Below are 18385 nucleotides of genomic sequence, written 5' to 3'. Positions count from 1 at the left end.
TTTATTTAACCAGGAAATTCCTGCTTAAGTAAAATGCCTTTTAAGGGAATCTGGACCAAAAATCTGATTTCAGTGTAAAACTTGTTTTTTTTGCCTGATTCAAACTAAAGGAAAATCTCAAAGAAGTTGGCCTTTTGGTAAAGAATGCGTGACGTCATTGACCAGGAATGAAGATCCATGACAGGCTGCAAGTTCATGTTTCTGTTTTAAATGAGCAAACGCACCTGAAGAAAAAAGTTACATTTTTTATAAATAACAATAGAAGTTTCTTCAAATCAGTTATTACAACTGACCGTTTCTTTTCTCAGAAGAAATCCAAAAAAAAGGTAATGAGGTAAACTCATTTCAACAAGTGAAGTTAATGAATAAACTTCATCTTGACTTTGAAAATCCAGTGTTCTCCTCTTTGATTTTTACTGTGGAAGTTAAACTTTCTGCTTTGCGTCAATAAAGTTCCATCTATAGGGAGATAACAGACCGGCAGCTTTTCACAGAAACGGCCCAAGGAGGTTAATCATTTCTCCGTATTGACTCCTCAGCTCCGCTCTGGCTCGCCGGGGCGGACATACCTGTTTATGGTTGCGTGATGTGAAAGGTGAGGAGCTGCCGCACCGAGGATGCGTGACACAAAAGGGCCTGCAGTCCTGAAAGGAAAAGATGGCGACATTCCCAACGGAGAGTGAGTCGGAGCTTAAAGACTGAGAGGGTGGAGCCCCCGCTGGATTTTGCAAGAAGAGAAAGTAGTTATGTTTGTGCCAAGAAGATGCTGTTAGTCTGGTGATTCGCCTCCTCACCTGAGACGACGCCTTTAATGGAGCTTAGAAGATTAGGAAACATCAAAAGTGGAGGCCGGTTTCCAAACGCTTGTTATGGACGGAGCAGGTTCTAAACTTTTCCTTTAGTGGTTCCAACTACCAACACACACGTTCCAACAGAAAAAAACCTGCTGACTTTGGTGAAAACAAAACTGTTTTTAAATGTTTAGTTTATTTGGCTCAGACTGAAGCAGATGGTTCTGATCCTTTCCTGCAGCAGCTTCCTCCCTGGAGGCTTTCACACGACTCACCCATTCATTTACCTTTTTCTCCTCCTCTCGGTTGCTCTTCCATTTGCTGCACAGGTACATTTTCTCCTGCTTCACCTTCCCGAACCTTCAACCTGAAGGGCAGGTGAAGCCAAATGCCCAATTCACGGCTCATTCCGCAGTGACGGCAGAAAACAGATTCTTGTTCCAACTTGTCTCCACTGACTCTGCTGCCCGCACAATAATAGCAGAGGATTTGGTCTGCATTGTGCAATTAAATGGCTGCTTTTTCATAATCCTCTGAAAAAGGATTATAATCCTGTTTTTTCAAGATTGCATAAAGTTAAAATAAATTATGTCATGTTTGCAACATCAAACTGTAAAAGCAAGTTGTTGTTTTCTTGAATTTCTCTCTATCGGTGGATACATGTTCAGGTTTGGTATCAATTTAGATTTATTGTGATTTCTGCTGGACTTTTGTCCTCTTGGTACTTTTTACAATAGAATTCCATCGATCCATCCATTTCCACGGTGACGTCCCCAAATGCAAACAGTTGCGTTTTTCAAAAGAGCTTTTTCTTTTTAAAAACAATAGTTTTGAGGAGATGAAGGCAGAGAACGACTCTGACTCGTCCTCAATTTGTCCTTCTTGTCATCTTTAGCCCATGTGCTATCCTAGACACTTTAACATTGGGAGTTGGGTCATCTAGACCCACTAGACAGTGCTCTGAACCTTTTTTCTTCAATGATTTGTGATCTTCACTGGTGTCCATGGATTACATGAAATCTTTCCACCTTTATCCACCTTTGTCATGGTAGGGAGAACACCTCAATGGAAGGGGGGGGGTCATCTAAGATAGCACAAGGGATAATCAATATCCCATGCAGACCCCAAAAACTGAGAAATGTTTGTGATCACATGACTCTTTGGTTGGTGGTGCTTGGTCATTTTGGTCAGCAGCAATTACCTGACAGACAGAGATAACTGTCAGTCAATAAGACGTGTTGATGGACATTTTCCGATTGACTCCTGTAGAGTTTGATTTCTGTGTGGAGCAGCTTCTTGAGCTTCTCTGTCTGTTTTTTTATTCTGGAGTTTTATCTGGAAAGAGTTGACCAAAAACTGCTCTCAGCTTTAGTAAACATCTGTGGAAGTCCATCCGTCCGTCCATGAGACATGCGTGATCTACGTCATTCATACGTGTTTCATTCGCAGATGTCCGTCCATCGAGGGTTTTGGCCGACGGGACTTCAGGTGAATTCAGTTTTGAGCTGTTCAACGCTTTTGGATGCTTGAGAATCACACAGTTTACGCGGATTAAACGCAATTATGACATAAATCTTTCACAATTGTGTGTGATTTCTGCTAGATGCAAACGCACATTTGTGGCTTTCCACGTTTGTCCAACAGATGAATCACTACTCATGTAAAATAAAATAAAATAAATCCTTAATTGCTCAACCCCTTTACCTGATGACTGGTTCAGGAAATAATTTTATTGACTAGTATGTAGTCATAAAGTTATTTTTTTACCTAAAGAACAACCAGAACCATAAATCATCAACCATTCGTACGATTAGCGTGAACTTGGTGATTCTGTCGCTGAGAAAAGCGGTTCTTCACTGTGACATTGTATGGTAACTAATGTAAAGTGTTTTATGACGACACAGGGACGCCGTCCTCTGCATCACCGTCAGCTGATTCACACTGATGCGTAAACGGTTGAAGATTCACAGAAGTCAAAGGAAGAATGTAAAGGGTTAATTTTTATTTTATTTGAATCCATCGTTTCTTGGAACTCTTGTCAAATACTTTTAAACAATATTCAGCTTTTGCTTAAATCCTCAATCTATCAATCATAACATGAGATTTTTGTTTTCATGTTTGACATCAACTGTTTCCCTTTTTCCAGACAATAATATAGCATAATTCAAGCATCCGTCTGTACAGATGCTGCAGAAAACACATTCATATAGTCCCGTTTATAGTCATATAGTCATATTTCACAGCAGAGCACCTGAACTGATGTGTTCCTCTGAAGTTTGATGCTCTACTCAGAACCGCAGCTATAAATCACTCGTCTGAACAAAGCCATGACGTGAAATTCCTCGAATTGTTTGATCAGGGATCAGCTGACGCTGCATCAGGGCTGTTTTTGACGCTCACATGTACAAGTGTTGTAGTCGAAAGCTGCGCTGTGTGAGGCCAGATGACTGGAGGACATGGAGGAAAAACAAAAAACAAAACGATGATAAAAGTATCAAAAACGACCTGCAGGAAGTGCAGCTCATCCCAGACATGCAGGGATCAGCCGAGATGTTCACTGTAGAACAGGATCAAGCTGATCCACAGGATCACCTCTGCTGCAGTGTTACATCAGATCCATGATAAATAATTATCATCCCAAAGAAGTCGTGCTTCAGCAGAATAACAGCTTGTTGGCCTGCAGGCAAATTGCGAAATGTATTTTAGGAGAAACGAGTAAATTCAAAACCTCTTTTCATGGCTGAAACACTAAACTGTGAGAGAAAGAGGTTTTAGCAGAAAGCACTATAAATGGGGGACTGTGTGAACAGCAAAACTACATTTAGGCTAAAGGTGGTTTGGTTCCTAGAAAATATCCATTTTTGTCACAATTTGAACATGTATTTCTTAAGAAAGGGTCATGGCACATTAATGAGCAATAAGGTCGATGCTGATGAAGAAATAAAGCAGCTTTTTCAGACGTAGAAACTACACATAAGAACAGAAAAAACAGGAAATAAAACATCTGTTTTTGCAATTTTGATCTGTTTTGTTTTCTACTTTCAGTCAGAGTAGGAGATGCAATTTAATTTTTTATTTCTATAGCCCAAATTCACAGCAACAGTGGTCTCGGGGGGCGCCGTACCGGTAATTGTTAGGTAAACATACGACAGATCCCCTGTCTGCTTTTTTTTCTTCTTTTGTTTGAAAATGTTTCCTTAACCGTCAAGATCAGGTCAAACTTTATTTTAACTTTATTGAAAGATGTTGCACATACAGAACAATCACACAGTGACACTTCAAGTGCATATTTTTTTAAAGTAACAGAAAACACTCAAGTGTGGTAACAACCAAACTTTTAATTACCCCCCAAAAAATCAATACAGAAATAATACCTAAAAGATAATTAAAAAGCATTAAAAAGATAATAATAACAGTAAGGAAGGATTCGAACATTTCCTCTGTTTACAGTGGCTTTGGTCCTTGGTAATTTTGGTTATTTTTGTGTAATGATCGCGAAATTAATCCCAGATTACTTTTAATCCTGGGGTCTTTCAAGGAGTTTTTGAGTTGTTAGCGAATTTCATTGGTTTTCCTTCCTTTATGTCGTTTTACAATCCCCTAAACAGGAATGCAACAGCAAATAAAGCAAGTAAACCAACGGCTGGAAGGCTCAGTTGGCTGCGTGTCGGACTGGCGCACAACATACCAGGGTTTGATTCCCAGGGGGTGCGATGAGCTTAATCCAGGATCCTTAGGCTGGACCCTTCACCCTACTGCCGAACCATGCAGGGGGGGGTCTCCCTGTGCTGATCCCCAGCCCGGATAAAAAGCAGGCTTATGTGAATCAGTTGATTCACTGTGGCGATCATCCAAAAGGTGAACATCATCTGATCGTCCATTTCCCTCCCTTTCAGAGATTAAACATTTTGTTTTTAGGAAAAATAATGTGTTTAACATTTATAATATGTTCTCAATGGCCTCTCAGTCTCTGTTAACACTTTTTTAAAAAGAGTTTTCGGGTCAGGAACATTTGCCTGACCTTCAGTTTTTGGGTTCTTCCTCTGAGGAACCAAGTTTCAGGAGCCGGCGTCACTCCTTCTGCATCCAAAGCAGAACCTGTGACCGGTTTTAAGTTCAGGATTTGTTGTAAGACTGACATTTCTGACGTCATCTTTTATCTGTTTTAAATGAATGCTAGTGAGTTGTGCTCCTCATGAAGAGTCACTGAAGTCATTCCTCCAACTGAGTGACAGACTAAAACTGATTCACTTTGGGAGCCAACAAGCCCCATGTCGACAGATCTCTAATCTGCAAATATTTGTTCTTTTATTGCATTTCTGTGGTGCAACTTTGTCTCCGCATTCATCTGCATGAATCCAACCGCCTGGCGCTGCGTGTGTTAATAATTGGCCCGATCACAACTGCATGAGGCCAATAAAACCATTTCTGTTGAACAGACGTGCGCGGCCACAAGGAGACTTAAACTATTCATTCATTAACTAGGTTCAAAGCTGTTTTAATCCCAGATAAATAGACTATTGATAAAAGAACAGGTTGTGTTTATTCTTTTTTCAACCTTTTAAATGAAGTTAGTAACTTTAAAAAAAGTTCATTTTTCCTTCTGTGCTGATTTGTTTGCTTTCTCCAGATGCTGTCACAGTGCGCCCCCTCGTGGCACACATGGTAACTGCACTCTGCTGTTCTGATGGCTCCATTCAGGTTTTCCATTTCTTCATGAGTCTGAACTTGAATAAATGCTCCTTATAGAGCACTAATTGGGGAATTCAGTGAATAAACTTCAGTTCTAAGCGTAACTGAGCCACAAACATGATCACAGGTTGTAAAAGTTTTTGTTTTAGTCTCACTTAAAATGAGAAAGTTCTCTGGAAAGTCTTTTAATGCCTTCAAGTTTCCTATTTTTGTATAATTCCAGAGGAGTGAGTGCAGATTTTATGGAAATCCTACCAAAAAAGCCTCATCTGTTCAAATGTTTGTTCTAATTGAATCCAGAAAAGAGCATCATCTTTATAGAACTGCTGGAGATTTTTAAAAATGACTTTTTTTATGAATTTTTGCTCCTGGAGAAGTGTTTCAGTAGTTCAATAGTGATGTGGATGTTTCTGAAGGAAAAAAAGGATACGGTGAACGTGTTAAATTGCACCAAAAACATATTTTATTCTATAAAAGAAGAAAGAAGGGGCGGGGCAAAAAGAATCACAACTGTACAGGGAGAAACTGACTCTTAAACACCATGAATCACAGTATCAAAAAGCTCACGTTTTCCTCACTGATCTTTACACACTGCTTCTGTAAAAATACAAAATAAGGAAAAAATATGAATCATTGTATTATTATGTTAACTGCATTGCACTGAGTAAATATAGTACTGGCCCGTGAGTTACTGCATTCAATAGAAAAATTTTGGATCTGCAGAAAAAGTGGTGAGTCGGGGCACTCGCACACAGACGGACAGAGTCGCCACGTCACCCTCAGACAAGAACTGTGGAGTTGAAGAGGAAACATTCCTGTTGGGAGGCCTGAAGCTCTGGAGGAACACCGATGGGACAAAAGTTCTTCAAAATAAAGGTTCTTCACAAGCTTTTACTTTGAAAGGCTGAAGTTGTAGGATTAGAAAACATCATGAAGGTTTCATGTCCTCAGAGATCAACGCCTTTCAATTTGTAAATACAAAGACCTTTTTTTTTAAAATCTAAAATGTTTTTCTAATTACTTTAAAAGATCTTATTTGAAGATTTAACCAGTTCGCTGGATTGTGTGAAACTAAATTAACAGCTTTTCTAACGAGCCTTAATTTATTTTCAGTTATTGAGAGCAAAAATTCTTTATTTAGCTAAATATTTGCGGAAATTTAAAAGGGAAATTTTTTAAACTTGGCTCCAAAAATAAATTCTTTAAAACCAGTAAACATCATCCAGTTGGTTTATTCTAATGGGATTTTTTAAATGGGAATTTACTGAAGCATTTTAACTGTCTTTGCTTCAAATAAACAAACAAAAATAGTTATTCATTATGGCTTCCCCCAGTTTAAATCCTGAACTGTAAAAGCTAAACTTTTCTCACTTTTTCTTTGGGATAAATGCCAGATTATTTTTCTCACCCGTTTATGCCTAAACTAACTGTTTAACAGAATCATTTCATTTTTTAATCTACCTCTCGTCCAGGATTTCTGCTTTGCATAAATGAAAATATTTTTTTAAGTAAAAAGCATCTTTAAAATTCAATCAGCCTTTGCTTATACTTTCTTTACAGAATTTGACATTTTACCAAAATGTTTTACTTCGTCTTAAATACAGATTTTAACTGTCAGTTAACATCTTCTCACTTTCCAAGATTTGCTAAATGAGCAACATTTGCATCCCTTTTTTTTGGTTTCTGTGATTTTTAACATTTGAATTTTTTTAATTTTAATTCTATAAAATGTTTGTTTTCAAAATAAAAAAACCTGCTCATTAAATATTAATTTCTATTACATTTTTATGGGAATTTTGTGAAATACATGAACTATCAGCATCATTTTTATTATCTCATTTAACCAGTGGTAAATGTCATAGACCTATATGTGCTTTTCTACTTTGATAGAACGCCATTATTATTATTATTATTAAGGATTAAATGTATACATCTAATGACCGTATCCTAACCAAGAGCAGAAGAATTTTAATTTGAACAAAATTCCACATTCCTTCAGTTTAATTGAGTACATTTGTGTCGTTTCTCCATTTAGCTTTTTTTAAATTCCAGCTTCTAACAGATTTCTTCCTTTTACTCTTCATTTTTAAAGTAAAATGATGATTATTATTTGTAGTTAAACAGGAACAACCTTTAGTCATAGTTTTGAAATGAGTTTCCATCCAGTTAGTTTTTTTTTCTTCTTAATTATTTATTAAAAAAAGAAATTAAGGTCGTGTTCAGAATGTTTAGGCGCTGGTTTTTTGTCAGTAGATTTTGACAAAAATTTAAAATATGATTAAATCTGCGGATATTTTTGGAATTTTATTTTCATCAAATTTTGTGAATTTGCCTTTAAAGGACCTTTTCTGCAGACCAGATCGCTGTGAGGGAAATCCTGCAAACGGCCCGATGGGAATGCTTTCCATCACGTTAGCGCAGCGGTTTTCAATTGTTTATTTCTGTCCCCCCTCCCTCGCTCATGGGGTCAGCATGATAAAGACACTCCAGACCCCCCCCCACACACACACACACACAATCACACAGTCTCACACACACATTGACATGCTCACCGACGTCACCGTTAGAAAACAGGAAGGCTATTCTCCATGCAACACAGTTGTGCACAACACAAGCTGGACCATTTTAGAAAAAAGAAATAAAATAAAACCTACACAACAAATGTATTAGATCTGTCATGGGGGAGGGGGGGGGTACAGAAGATGAACACATTTCATCAAACCAACAGAGAAAGAAGAAGAAGAAAGAGGTTTTTCACATTATCTAGTCAGTGTTAAAAATAGAAATTCACCCGTTACATTTACTCTGCACTTTCTGGTTTTATACATTTATGTACACGGATTTCTTTTCATTATTTTTCCTTATTGATTTGTATCAACAGTTTACAAAAGAAAGAAAATTGCAATCAAATGCATATACTCTTCTAGAAAGATGTGCTTTAGATTTTTTTCTCTTTTAACTTGAAGCAGAAGGGGTGTTGGCGGGGAACGTTGCATTGCTCTGCGCTGCTGAAAGGAAGGAAATCCTCCAAATCTCATTACAAAGTTCTAATTTAAACCTTTTGATGCCATTTCCCAAAGCCAAGATGGACATTTTGGCGGGGAAAAGCAGCCTCTGCTTGGATGGATCTTCTTTCCTCTTTTTTTTTTTTGTGCAGTGTGCAGACAAAGTAAGGAACCGCCCTCTTCACGGCATGCACTCACCTCACCTCAGGGTAAACCTGCATGTCATTCTCCATCACCTTAAATGTTTGCCTCTCTCTTTCTAGCTTTTGATTCTTTTGTGCTCCTGGAGATACCAGCCAAGCTTTAAAAGTCTCGTTAAGCCGACAGGCCTTAAGGAGTCCGCAGGAAGTTGTGGCGAGCTTCCACGGACGTTGACCTCCCTTTTGTAGCCTTTTTTTTTATTTTTTACTTTTCGAGCTCTGTGACTGAGCTCAGAACAGCACTTGGAGGGAGGTCTGCATTTTGTTGCATAATGGAGTTCAGCCCAGATCAGGGCTGAAGAACAAGATATGGACACCTTGTGTTCGCCAGCAGAGCCAGACGGGGTCAGTTCTTCTCTGAAAAGTTTCAAACGATGAGGTTAGAGGGTTTCAAAACTTAACGAGAAAAAAATACACCAAAGCAAGGTGATGTGTTAGCATGGAAGTTGGGAGAACTGAACCCTGCTGGGCTGAAAATGCTAGAGACGAGAGCGCTTAGTTTCCCTGTGGTTCGAACCCCAGACGCTATGGACCCTGACAGCCCGACACAGTGCCTGGTTTCCCCAGAACCCCTGAAAGACAACTGCCAAAGTGGGTGGAAGTGACGCCCTAACGCAGGTGGGAGGGTGATGGAGCTAAAGGCAGCAGGTGGAGGTATATTCCAGGATAAAATAGTCTGTTATCCTCAATTTTAGGCTCAGATTTTCCTACCCAGCAAAATATTTCCTCAGAGAACGTTAAATTATTTGTTTTGATAGAGAAACTTTTGGATTTGTTATTTTTTGAGACAAAAAAAGAGGTAAAAGATTCCTGGATTTGTGCTTGCGCGTCGTCTCTCAGCGGCTCTGGTTTTGCCCTTACAGATTGACTTCAGTTATTAAGGCTCAACGGGCAAGAAGTAAAACAACAACAGGTGCCCGGAACACACACTCACAAAAGTCTGCTCGGATTATGTGGGGTTTTTTTTTTCCTCAAAACATGCACAAACACACACACGCGTGAACAAACACGCAAATAAATTGCTCTGTAAAGTTCCCCTACTCCCTGCCAGAGTCGTCTTCTTCAACCACTTTTTTTTCGTTTCTCCACATTTTCCTCCAAAACAAAACAAAAAATTCTGTTCCGAAAATGGCAAGAGAAGAAAAACGAGGACTGAAGGCCTTTTTTTCTAAAACAACAACACATCCAAAGCAAATACTGTTATCACAGAGGGGTAAAACTGCATGTGCAGGGGGGTGGGTGGGGGGTAAGGAGGCAACAAAGTGACTGATCCACCAGAAAAACAAATCAGACTCTTGAATTCAAGTTCACAGTCTTGAAGCTCTGTGTACCAGGGCTTTAGGGGGAGGAGGACGGACCTGATGTCACTTCAGCTCCTGAGAATCCAGACGACACCCTATGCCACATTTAGAAATGGCACAATCCAATTACTGTTTTTATTGTTACTAAAAAGATCAATAAATCGAAAAAACAAAAGGTGTCAGGCTGGTAGAAGTACAGTTTTTAATACTTTTGGATAAAGTTCACGTCTGCATCCAAACTCCAGCATCTTGGTTTTTATGTCCACAGCTTGGAAAAGATCTGTTTCTATACTGAACCACCAAAACGCTGTGACTTTGGCGCGATCTCAGTACATCACATCACACGTTATCCAAAGAAGACAATTCAATCAGCTTGTCCACCTAGAAGATCCTATTAGGATGTAAAGATGTGATTGGTGCACTGCCAACTTTATGAAGATATTGGAGTCTGTTGGCATGGATCCTACACTGAATTCCAAAACAGGACAGCGTTTTTCTTTTGTCTGAAAAGGATTACCTTTGATGCCAAAACCAGGAGCTGAAGTGACATCCCAGTACAGATGAAACATCTGCACATCTCTACTGTGTTCTTGCCTCTACTTGTATGGATGGTTAGATGGAAAGGATGGGTGGATGAATCTTCCTGGTACTGGATGTTTCTCAGTCCCTTTGCTTCAGGTGGCGACAACTCATAAAGAGTTCTGGATTGTAAAGAGAGGACGTCCTCGGGATGATCGGTGAGGATGGTTCCACCGCACATGCATGCACACATAAAGACATCCCTAAAATCCTGCCACGTTTCAGGTGGTGCAACGGGCACAGACCTTTTTTTGTCGTCTGCAAACAGGATGAAGTCAATGCTGGTGAGGTGGGGGTGCGAGATGTGCTGTGACATTTGTTGGGGAAGGAGGTTCGTAAAGGGAAATCGTTAGAAAGTTCACATCATCACATGGCGGCGGCGGTGCAGGGAAAGGTGGTCGGACCGGGAGAAGGAGCGGTCGCACTCAGTGCAGCGGAAAGGTTTGATTCCTGTGTGCTTGCGGAAATGTCGGGTGAGCTCGTCTGAGCGTGCAAAGCGCCAGGTGCAGCCCTCCCAGGTACAGTGGTAGGGTTTCTCTCCTGCAACAACAAGAATTGTGGATCAGCGTTACTTCTTACAACTTTTGGAAATACATCATAACCCCACTTAATTTCTCAAGCGTTAGTCGGATGCACTTGTATGGGGGTTGACCCTTATGGCTTCTGCCAGTTTTTGGGTTATCCAGGTACGTGGAAGGTCTTAGAGAGGAGCTGCAGTATCTTAGGTGTGTCTTGAAATTCCCTTGAGGCTCGTACGGCTACCTCAAGGGACGTCATGAAAATGGAACGCAGCATTGTCATATGTGTGGCGTGTGTATCATGAAGCATTTTTTCATCTTCAGATATCCGGTATCCATCCGTAAGGACAGCTGGGACTGAGACAAAAGTACTTTCAGGGTTTTTAAGAATGCAACATACTAAGATAGATCTCAAGGTCTACAGACATTTTGATTATGAGTTAATTTACAAAAATCTAGTTTGTGCATTTTTGGACTTTTTTTATCTTAAACACAAAGTTTGATGGGTTTCAACAATATTTGTGAAAAAACTCATTACTAAAGATGTTTTTCTTCATTCGTAGGGACAGCGCTGTAAAACAGGAGCTTGTACATTTTTTTGCTGTCAGTAAAGGTGGATTTTGTATGAAGTCGACAAAAGTAAAGTTAAGGTTTTGAATGAAGCCTATTGAGCCCAAACTATTTACCCTGCAAACTATAAAGCAAACCAACCTCAGATAAAAAGCAGCTGGTTTGGTGGCTGTTTTCACCCACAACAGGTTCAAAAATAGTCTAAAAAAGAAAACCTGGAATATGTGTAATACCTGTCTTTAGGCAATTCTAATTTATAAACCAGTTTGTCTGTTTTTGTTGCTTTTTTCTTAAAAATTAAAAGATAAAGATAAAAAACGATATGAGCACAGAACATGTTCAAAGACAATTCACCCTTGGTTGGAGCTGTTGCCTTCAGGCAGATGTTACATGAGTAAAAAAAGCAATGGACAAATCATCTTAAGAACAGTTTCTATCCAAAAGCGCTTTTAAACATTGCTAAAAAGCGTTAAAATTCCAAAATGCAACTGCAACTTCCAGCTAAAACTGTGCCATGTTGGATGTTTTTAAAACTCGCTCCATTGTGGTCATGACATGTATTTTTAAGTCTATGTATTTTTTAATTATTAATGGCTGCTGCTATATCAAACAGCACCAATTAAGTTTTCTTGTACATGTAAAAATTAGAAATAAAAGTATCTATCAATTTATCGATCTATCTATCTGCGGTCTTACCTGTGTGTATCCTCCGGTGGGCTTTGAGGTGGGAGCTCTTGGTGTAAACTTTTTTGCAGCCTTCATAGTCGCACATGTGGATCCGTCGCCTCTTGAGGTCTAGTGAATCTGGATCAACTGGCTCCAAGTCCATAACTGACCTGGAACAAGTCAGAGGAGAGGGTCATTAACTGATAAATAAATGCTAAAAGGGCTCTGTGGTGCAAAGTCAGTCAGATTCTGGTAAAAATCTATTCTCATCTTTTGTCAGCAGAGGGCAGCAGAGAGCTAGAAATAGAAAACAAACTGCATTACCCTTCTCTTTTATGTTTCATCCCACCCGTAATTGTTTTCTTTTTCTTCATTTTGCTAAACAAAAAACCTAAAATCTCATCTCCATTTTTGTTCTCTAAAAAATCATGTAAGCTAATTTTTGTTATGTCAAATGGAGGATAAAATTATATATCTGAAAGCAGTGGATTTAAATGAGTTATTAAAGTTAATAAATATGTTTATAGTATTTCAAATAGAAGGTCAAAACACAGTGCTTTAGTTTCCTTGGCTGTTTAGTAAGAGGTGTGATGGCAGGCTGCCTTATGTAACCTTGTTTATGCTCCACTTCTGGGACTGCCCTGCCCAGCAACACATGCACACACAAGTTTGTGCAGCTATCCTTACTGGGATGTTGCCTTCCCGTCTGTGCTTTTGTGCAGCCTAACTTTGACCTTTACTGTGTTCTGCTTCACTCTAACTTACACCTGATCTTTAATGATTTTCCCCCAGAAAAGCTTGTCTCACTGGAACCTGTGAAAAATGCTGGTCACAACCAGGATGCTGAATGAACCTAAGCCCCATGAGGTCATAAAAACAAGAACACACAAACACACCAGATTACAGCGATAAACCAGATTTCACACCCTGAATTTCTGCTGAGGCAGCCACACCCATTGGGCGTGGCCCTGCTCTGCGTCCTCACAAACATACAGGACCATTAGCCTCTCACACTTTACCCATAAAGGTTGCAGCCTCCAAATGTTTCTTGTTCCAAACATCTTCAGTGTGGAAGCTCGCCGCCTTCTGCATGAATGTGCACACACTTGTGTCCCTGTGTTATAATCTGGGTGTCTCCGGCGTGTTCTGCTGTACGGAGCATTATATAAGCTTATACAAGGATCCAGTCATGGCAGCACTGCAGTAATGTAATTAGTCAGGATCCTGCAGGCGAGGGAGGTGACCCACACTAAGACCAAATTTCCCATAAAACCCTGCTGCGCATTAGTCTCTCTCTGGCCAGCCCTGCTGACTTGTATTATGGACTCCATGGTCAGCTGATATCACGCATGGATTCTGGTATTTATGTCCTGTCAACGGTTTTACCGACATCTGATTTATGGTTGAGGACGGCGATTGGTCAGAGGCACGTCAGGGCTTCGCCACCAGGTCAAGTCCTGCCTCAGCTCACGCTTTAACACTTTAGTGTTCAGCAAAGAAACACAACACGCTAAAATTATCAACTGTTGAACCTTAAGCTTCTTTTCTATGTTGTGATGTCGATTTGTGCTTTTAAACCTAAAGTTTAGAAGATGGTTTTGTGTGAATCAAAGGTCAAATTTGTTTGTTAAAAATATCCTGATGAGGAAAATGAGCAGCAAAGAGTCAAAAAACACGATCAGCTTTGCATTTCTGAAGGAGCTCAGGGCGGAAAACATAGTAAAAGATGCTGAATATCTCCACCCTAGGAAGGGCGTGTGACAATGAAATCCACTGAAAACGTTTCCATCTAAATTTTAAAATGTTTTTTCTTGCCTAGCTGAGTCTACAAATCTTTGGAAAGGTATTTAAAGGCAGTGTCAGACAGCCACCACGCAGAATTTGCCCATTTTCCACGTATGAAATTTCGGATTTTCATGATTACTGCATGATTGACGTCGTTCATACGCATTTCTTGCGTTCGTCATTTGTAGACGAGCGCAGGTGTAAAAATCGAGGTATCGGGTGACGTGTGAATTCGGTTTTGAGCGGTTCAAAATTTTGGGAATTTACGTATATTTTAACAAGTTTACACACAATTAGTAAGTAAATATTATGCAATTGTGCAGGATTTTTGCAAGATGCATACGCAAATGTGTAGCTTTCCACGGCTGTTCAACGCATGTCGTAACCGACTTTTCATGCATGTACCACCGATGTATAACTTTTAAATCGCGTTTCGAGCGCACAAATTACAGAATTGACCTGACCCCCTGTCTGGGCATGCTGGAATGGGGGGGTCAGGTCTCTCGCGGGGTGGTGTCCAGCACTGCATGGAAGGTGGGTCACGGGAGGGAGCCGTGTGTGCCAGGCGTGGATGCGACTCTGGACACGCGTACTTGGATCTCCTCAGCAGCGGCTTCCTCGATTTGGTGTCCAATTTCTGCCTCAGCAGATATTCCGGGTGTGAAATCTGGTGTGTTCTTGTTTTTATGACCTCATGGGGCTTAGGTTCATTCAGCATCCCGATCGGAACCAGCTTTTTCACAGGTTCCAGTGAGACAAGCTTTTCTGAGGAAAATGGCACGACAAAAAGTTGAGGAAAATGGCGCCTAGCGGTTGACTGAGGTGGTGCGGACTTGGGGAATCCGACTGTTTAATTAAAACAAAGCATCGCGAGAGGACACAGTGAATGCTGACCATGGTGCTGATGCAATGTCATATCTGCCCGGTGCTTTGAATGTAAAAGGTGAGAAATTCAATGTAGCTTTCACATAAATAACCACAACGTTTCTCACTATTTCCACGAATATTCACGTATGACCAGTTTTCATCTGCATCGATGCGCAAATTTTATGTAGAAGAAGTGGTACATGGTCTTAAGAAGGGTGTGTGACAATTAAATCAACTGGAAATCTTGCTGTTTAAATGAATAAACCCTTTCATTTGCATTTACAGATGGTATTTGTTTTGCAAAGATTTGGAAAGATCGGGATTATGTCATGTTTACACTTTTGTTTCTGTTCCAGAACCTTTTATAAACAAATAAAAACACAAACTTTCTCGGTTTTTGACGCATTTTATGTGACATAAAGCATCACATATGTTAACTCTGCCAGGCGTTTCTCCATAAGTGTTTCTTATGATCCAGAGTGCATGACTTTGTTAGATGGCTTAACACTACCGTGAAGGAACAAATACATGAAGCTCAGAAATACCAGCTATATTAAACACAGCATTATAAAACCCATGAATCTGTTGTAATTTGTGTCCAAATATTCTTTATGCTTGAATACAGAAAGTAATAAATCTTACAGTTCACATGAGAAGACTTCTGCATATGAATATCTGACAATAGAATAACAGTAAAGGTTTGGTCTGTAAAGGGTTCTTTGTAGACGCCAGACATAACCATCGATCCAAGTTCTGGAGCGCCGTGACTCACCCTGCATCCAGGCTTTGGGCGCTCAGGGAGGGCGATCTGGACTCTGTCCCGCTCTCCGCCTCGCTGTCGCTCTGGTATTCCACCGGAGACGTGGAACCCGGTTTAATACGAACTGGAGTGGGAGAGAAGTGACAGGAAGGATGTCAGTGGTTTGAAGAAATCTGGAAACAAGCCATGAGTCTAGAAACAAAGCAGGGCGCATGGACCTGCAGGAGGTTGATTGGGAAGCAGCAGAGGAAACATGTGAGAAACCTGCTCCAGACAAAGAGTGGGGTGGTGCTGTGGACCCAAAAGGGGTTGAATTTTTCTACCTAAATCCACATCTTTCTGGGTTTTGTTCTCATTTCTTTCCATAAAAAACCTTTCCTCCTTAGTAGTTTCTTGTTTTCTATCTGATTCCTCTTTTATAATTGCAAGCGTCTTTTAAAATAAATTACCATCACTGCTTTTTGTTTTATTCCATCCTGTTTTATTTTCTGTGGGTTTTCTTCATTTTTTCATGCCTTTTCTTTTTCTTGTGTTTTCTTTCCTGCATTTCTTTAATTCCATATTTTCTCCACATTTACTTTTCCTCTATTCGTTAGTAAACCTTATTTTGAATAATTTTCTGTACTTTTTGGCCCCCTCTGGTTCTCTCTACTTTCCTTCTCCTTCACAAAGTCGGAGCAGGAGGACAATAATGTGAACAGATGTTAATAAACTCACAGATGCTAATTAGCAATTAAGTAAAAGACATTTCTCTGGAGGCGACGGGACGCTCTGGTTAATGTCCTCCAGGTTTTCTGAGTTCCTAAACGTCTGGATGGGATTTTTTTAGGGAGATTTAGTTCTAAAGCTAAATTACATTTCTTCTGTTTGATCTGTTTCTAAAAATAAAATGAATTAAAAGCCGCCCTCACTACCCCCTTTGACCCGCCCTCCCTGGCTGAGGAACCGCCCCTCACCCTCCCCTTCTGCCTCTGCCTCCTTGGTCAGAGCTGTATGTAAAACATTTCTTTTTTTTAATTCTTAAAAATGGCGGCTTTTAACATTTTATGTTTTAGTCACCTGGGGATGACAAACAGGTCTGTGTAATTTTTAGAAGACTCTGCAAAAGTAAACTTTTGGATTTCCTATCATTTAGTTCAGCTTGAGCCAAAGATTCCTGTATCAAATTTTCATAATATTCCAGCAAAAAAATTGTGCGAGCAACTGAGCAATGCCCCTTTTGGCGAGCTCGCCACGCTAACGCTGTTAGCAGAATCTTCAAACTTTAGAACTAATATTTTTTCTCCAAGTAGCTTCTCAATGATGCTCAAGGAGGTAGGAGGAAATAGATTGAAATCCCTAGCTGGAGTTAGTAGCTGGTATTAAAGGTGGTTTGTTTTTCGAAAATTCAAGATGGCGACATCTTGTCTTCTGAAGTCAAAGGTTAACGAAACTCAGGGGGGGGGGGGGGGGGGGGGGGGGTTGAAGACTTAAGATGTGTGTGTAATTTTAATAATGCCAAAAATTCTTTATGCACGGTTGTGGATTTTTGTCAGTTTTGGAGGGTACAAACGTTTTGCTGAAAAGGCAGGAAGAAAGAAAAATTGTGAAAACAAGCTGGTTGTTGGACTACTGTGGAACTTAAATATCACCTTAGACTCCTTTTTTGCTGAAGCATTTTTCCACAAAATGTTGTGCAAATTTAAAGCTACAACAGAAAAGATCTCTTGAAAAAAAATTGTGCTAAAGCTCAAAGTTTGAAATTGGAGATTAAGCAGCTCTTATTTCAATTAATTGACAGTCAATCAAACACGTTTTTCTACGATTAAATTAATCCACTTTTTCCAAAAAAGCTGCACAGATTTTTGGGGTTTTTGATGAAAATCTTGATTGTTCTTTATAAAACTAAAAAGATCAGGAAATATTTTTTGCAGCACTTGTGAAGTCCAAAAAAAAGTATGAATGAAAACAAAAGTGCCCCCTCCCCCATGTGTTTTCCGTCTGCAGGAATGCAGAAGACGTGCTGTTCAAAGCCTGAAGAAACCGGGGAGGGGAGGGCGATGCAAGGAATTTGGATGGAGTCTCTGTGTGGTGGTGGTGGTGTGGGGAGGGGGGGTCACATGGCAGAAGAAGGGGTGCTCTTTGTCTCTGGAGACAATTACCTCCAGCCCTCTACCACCACCAACACCACCAAAGCCTTCAGGTTTCAGAGGAGAAACGCCTCCTCTGCTTTCCATCCCTGCACCCTCTCCTCCCTCATCCTTCCTGCTGGACCCCGCCCACCTCCACATCATCCACCCGCTGTCTGCATCCACCTCTCCAACTCCCACTGAGACCACAGCAAAGTCACGCAGAAACCGCCCCGCCTTTCCCTCATATTCAACCTCACCCAATATAGACTCATTTCACTCAAAAAAAAAAGAAAAGCATCTGTTCACCAGGTTCAACTTTAAACTTCAAATTACAATTTTACTACAATCTCATTATTAAACTAAGCAATAATAGAAAAAAAATAAACACTTTTATATCATGCAGGATTTTAGAAAACAACAGATCAGAATAACAAGCCTCCTCACTTGGTTTGTTTCAAACTAAACCACAATCAACCTGTTGTTGATCTAAACACATGAATCAACACGTCAAACTACTCTGCTTCTTTAATGAGACCCGAG

At 40.1% G+C, this 18385-nt stretch overlaps 1 protein-coding gene across 2 annotated transcripts in view; it reads right to left on the bottom strand.

Annotated features, from left to right (window-relative positions):
* Positions 1–5923: 5923 nt before the first annotated feature.
* Positions 5924–18385, bottom strand: part of klf8 (Kruppel like factor 8) — a 74762-nt gene continuing 62300 nt past the window's right edge. For both annotated transcript variants that reach the window (XM_023962654.2, XM_023962655.2), the window contains exons 5-7: positions 15747–15858; positions 12353–12492; positions 5924–11108 (exon numbers count right to left, since the gene is read on the bottom strand). In XM_023962654.2, coding sequence (XP_023818422.1) covers positions 10927–11108; positions 12353–12492; positions 15747–15858 — 434 coding nt within the window. In that variant the 3' untranslated portion in view covers positions 5924–10926. The remainder of the gene's footprint in view (positions 11109–12352; positions 12493–15746; positions 15859–18385) is intronic.

This window comes from Oryzias latipes, chromosome 14 (assembly GCF_053564925.1).
Source record: "Oryzias latipes strain Hd-rR chromosome 14, Olatipes_Hd-rR_3.1".
NCBI classification, from domain to species: Eukaryota; Metazoa; Chordata; class Actinopteri; order Beloniformes; family Adrianichthyidae; genus Oryzias; species Oryzias latipes.
The sequence above is the reverse complement of the archived record's forward strand: the minus strand, read 5'-3'. Positions and strand labels throughout refer to the sequence as shown.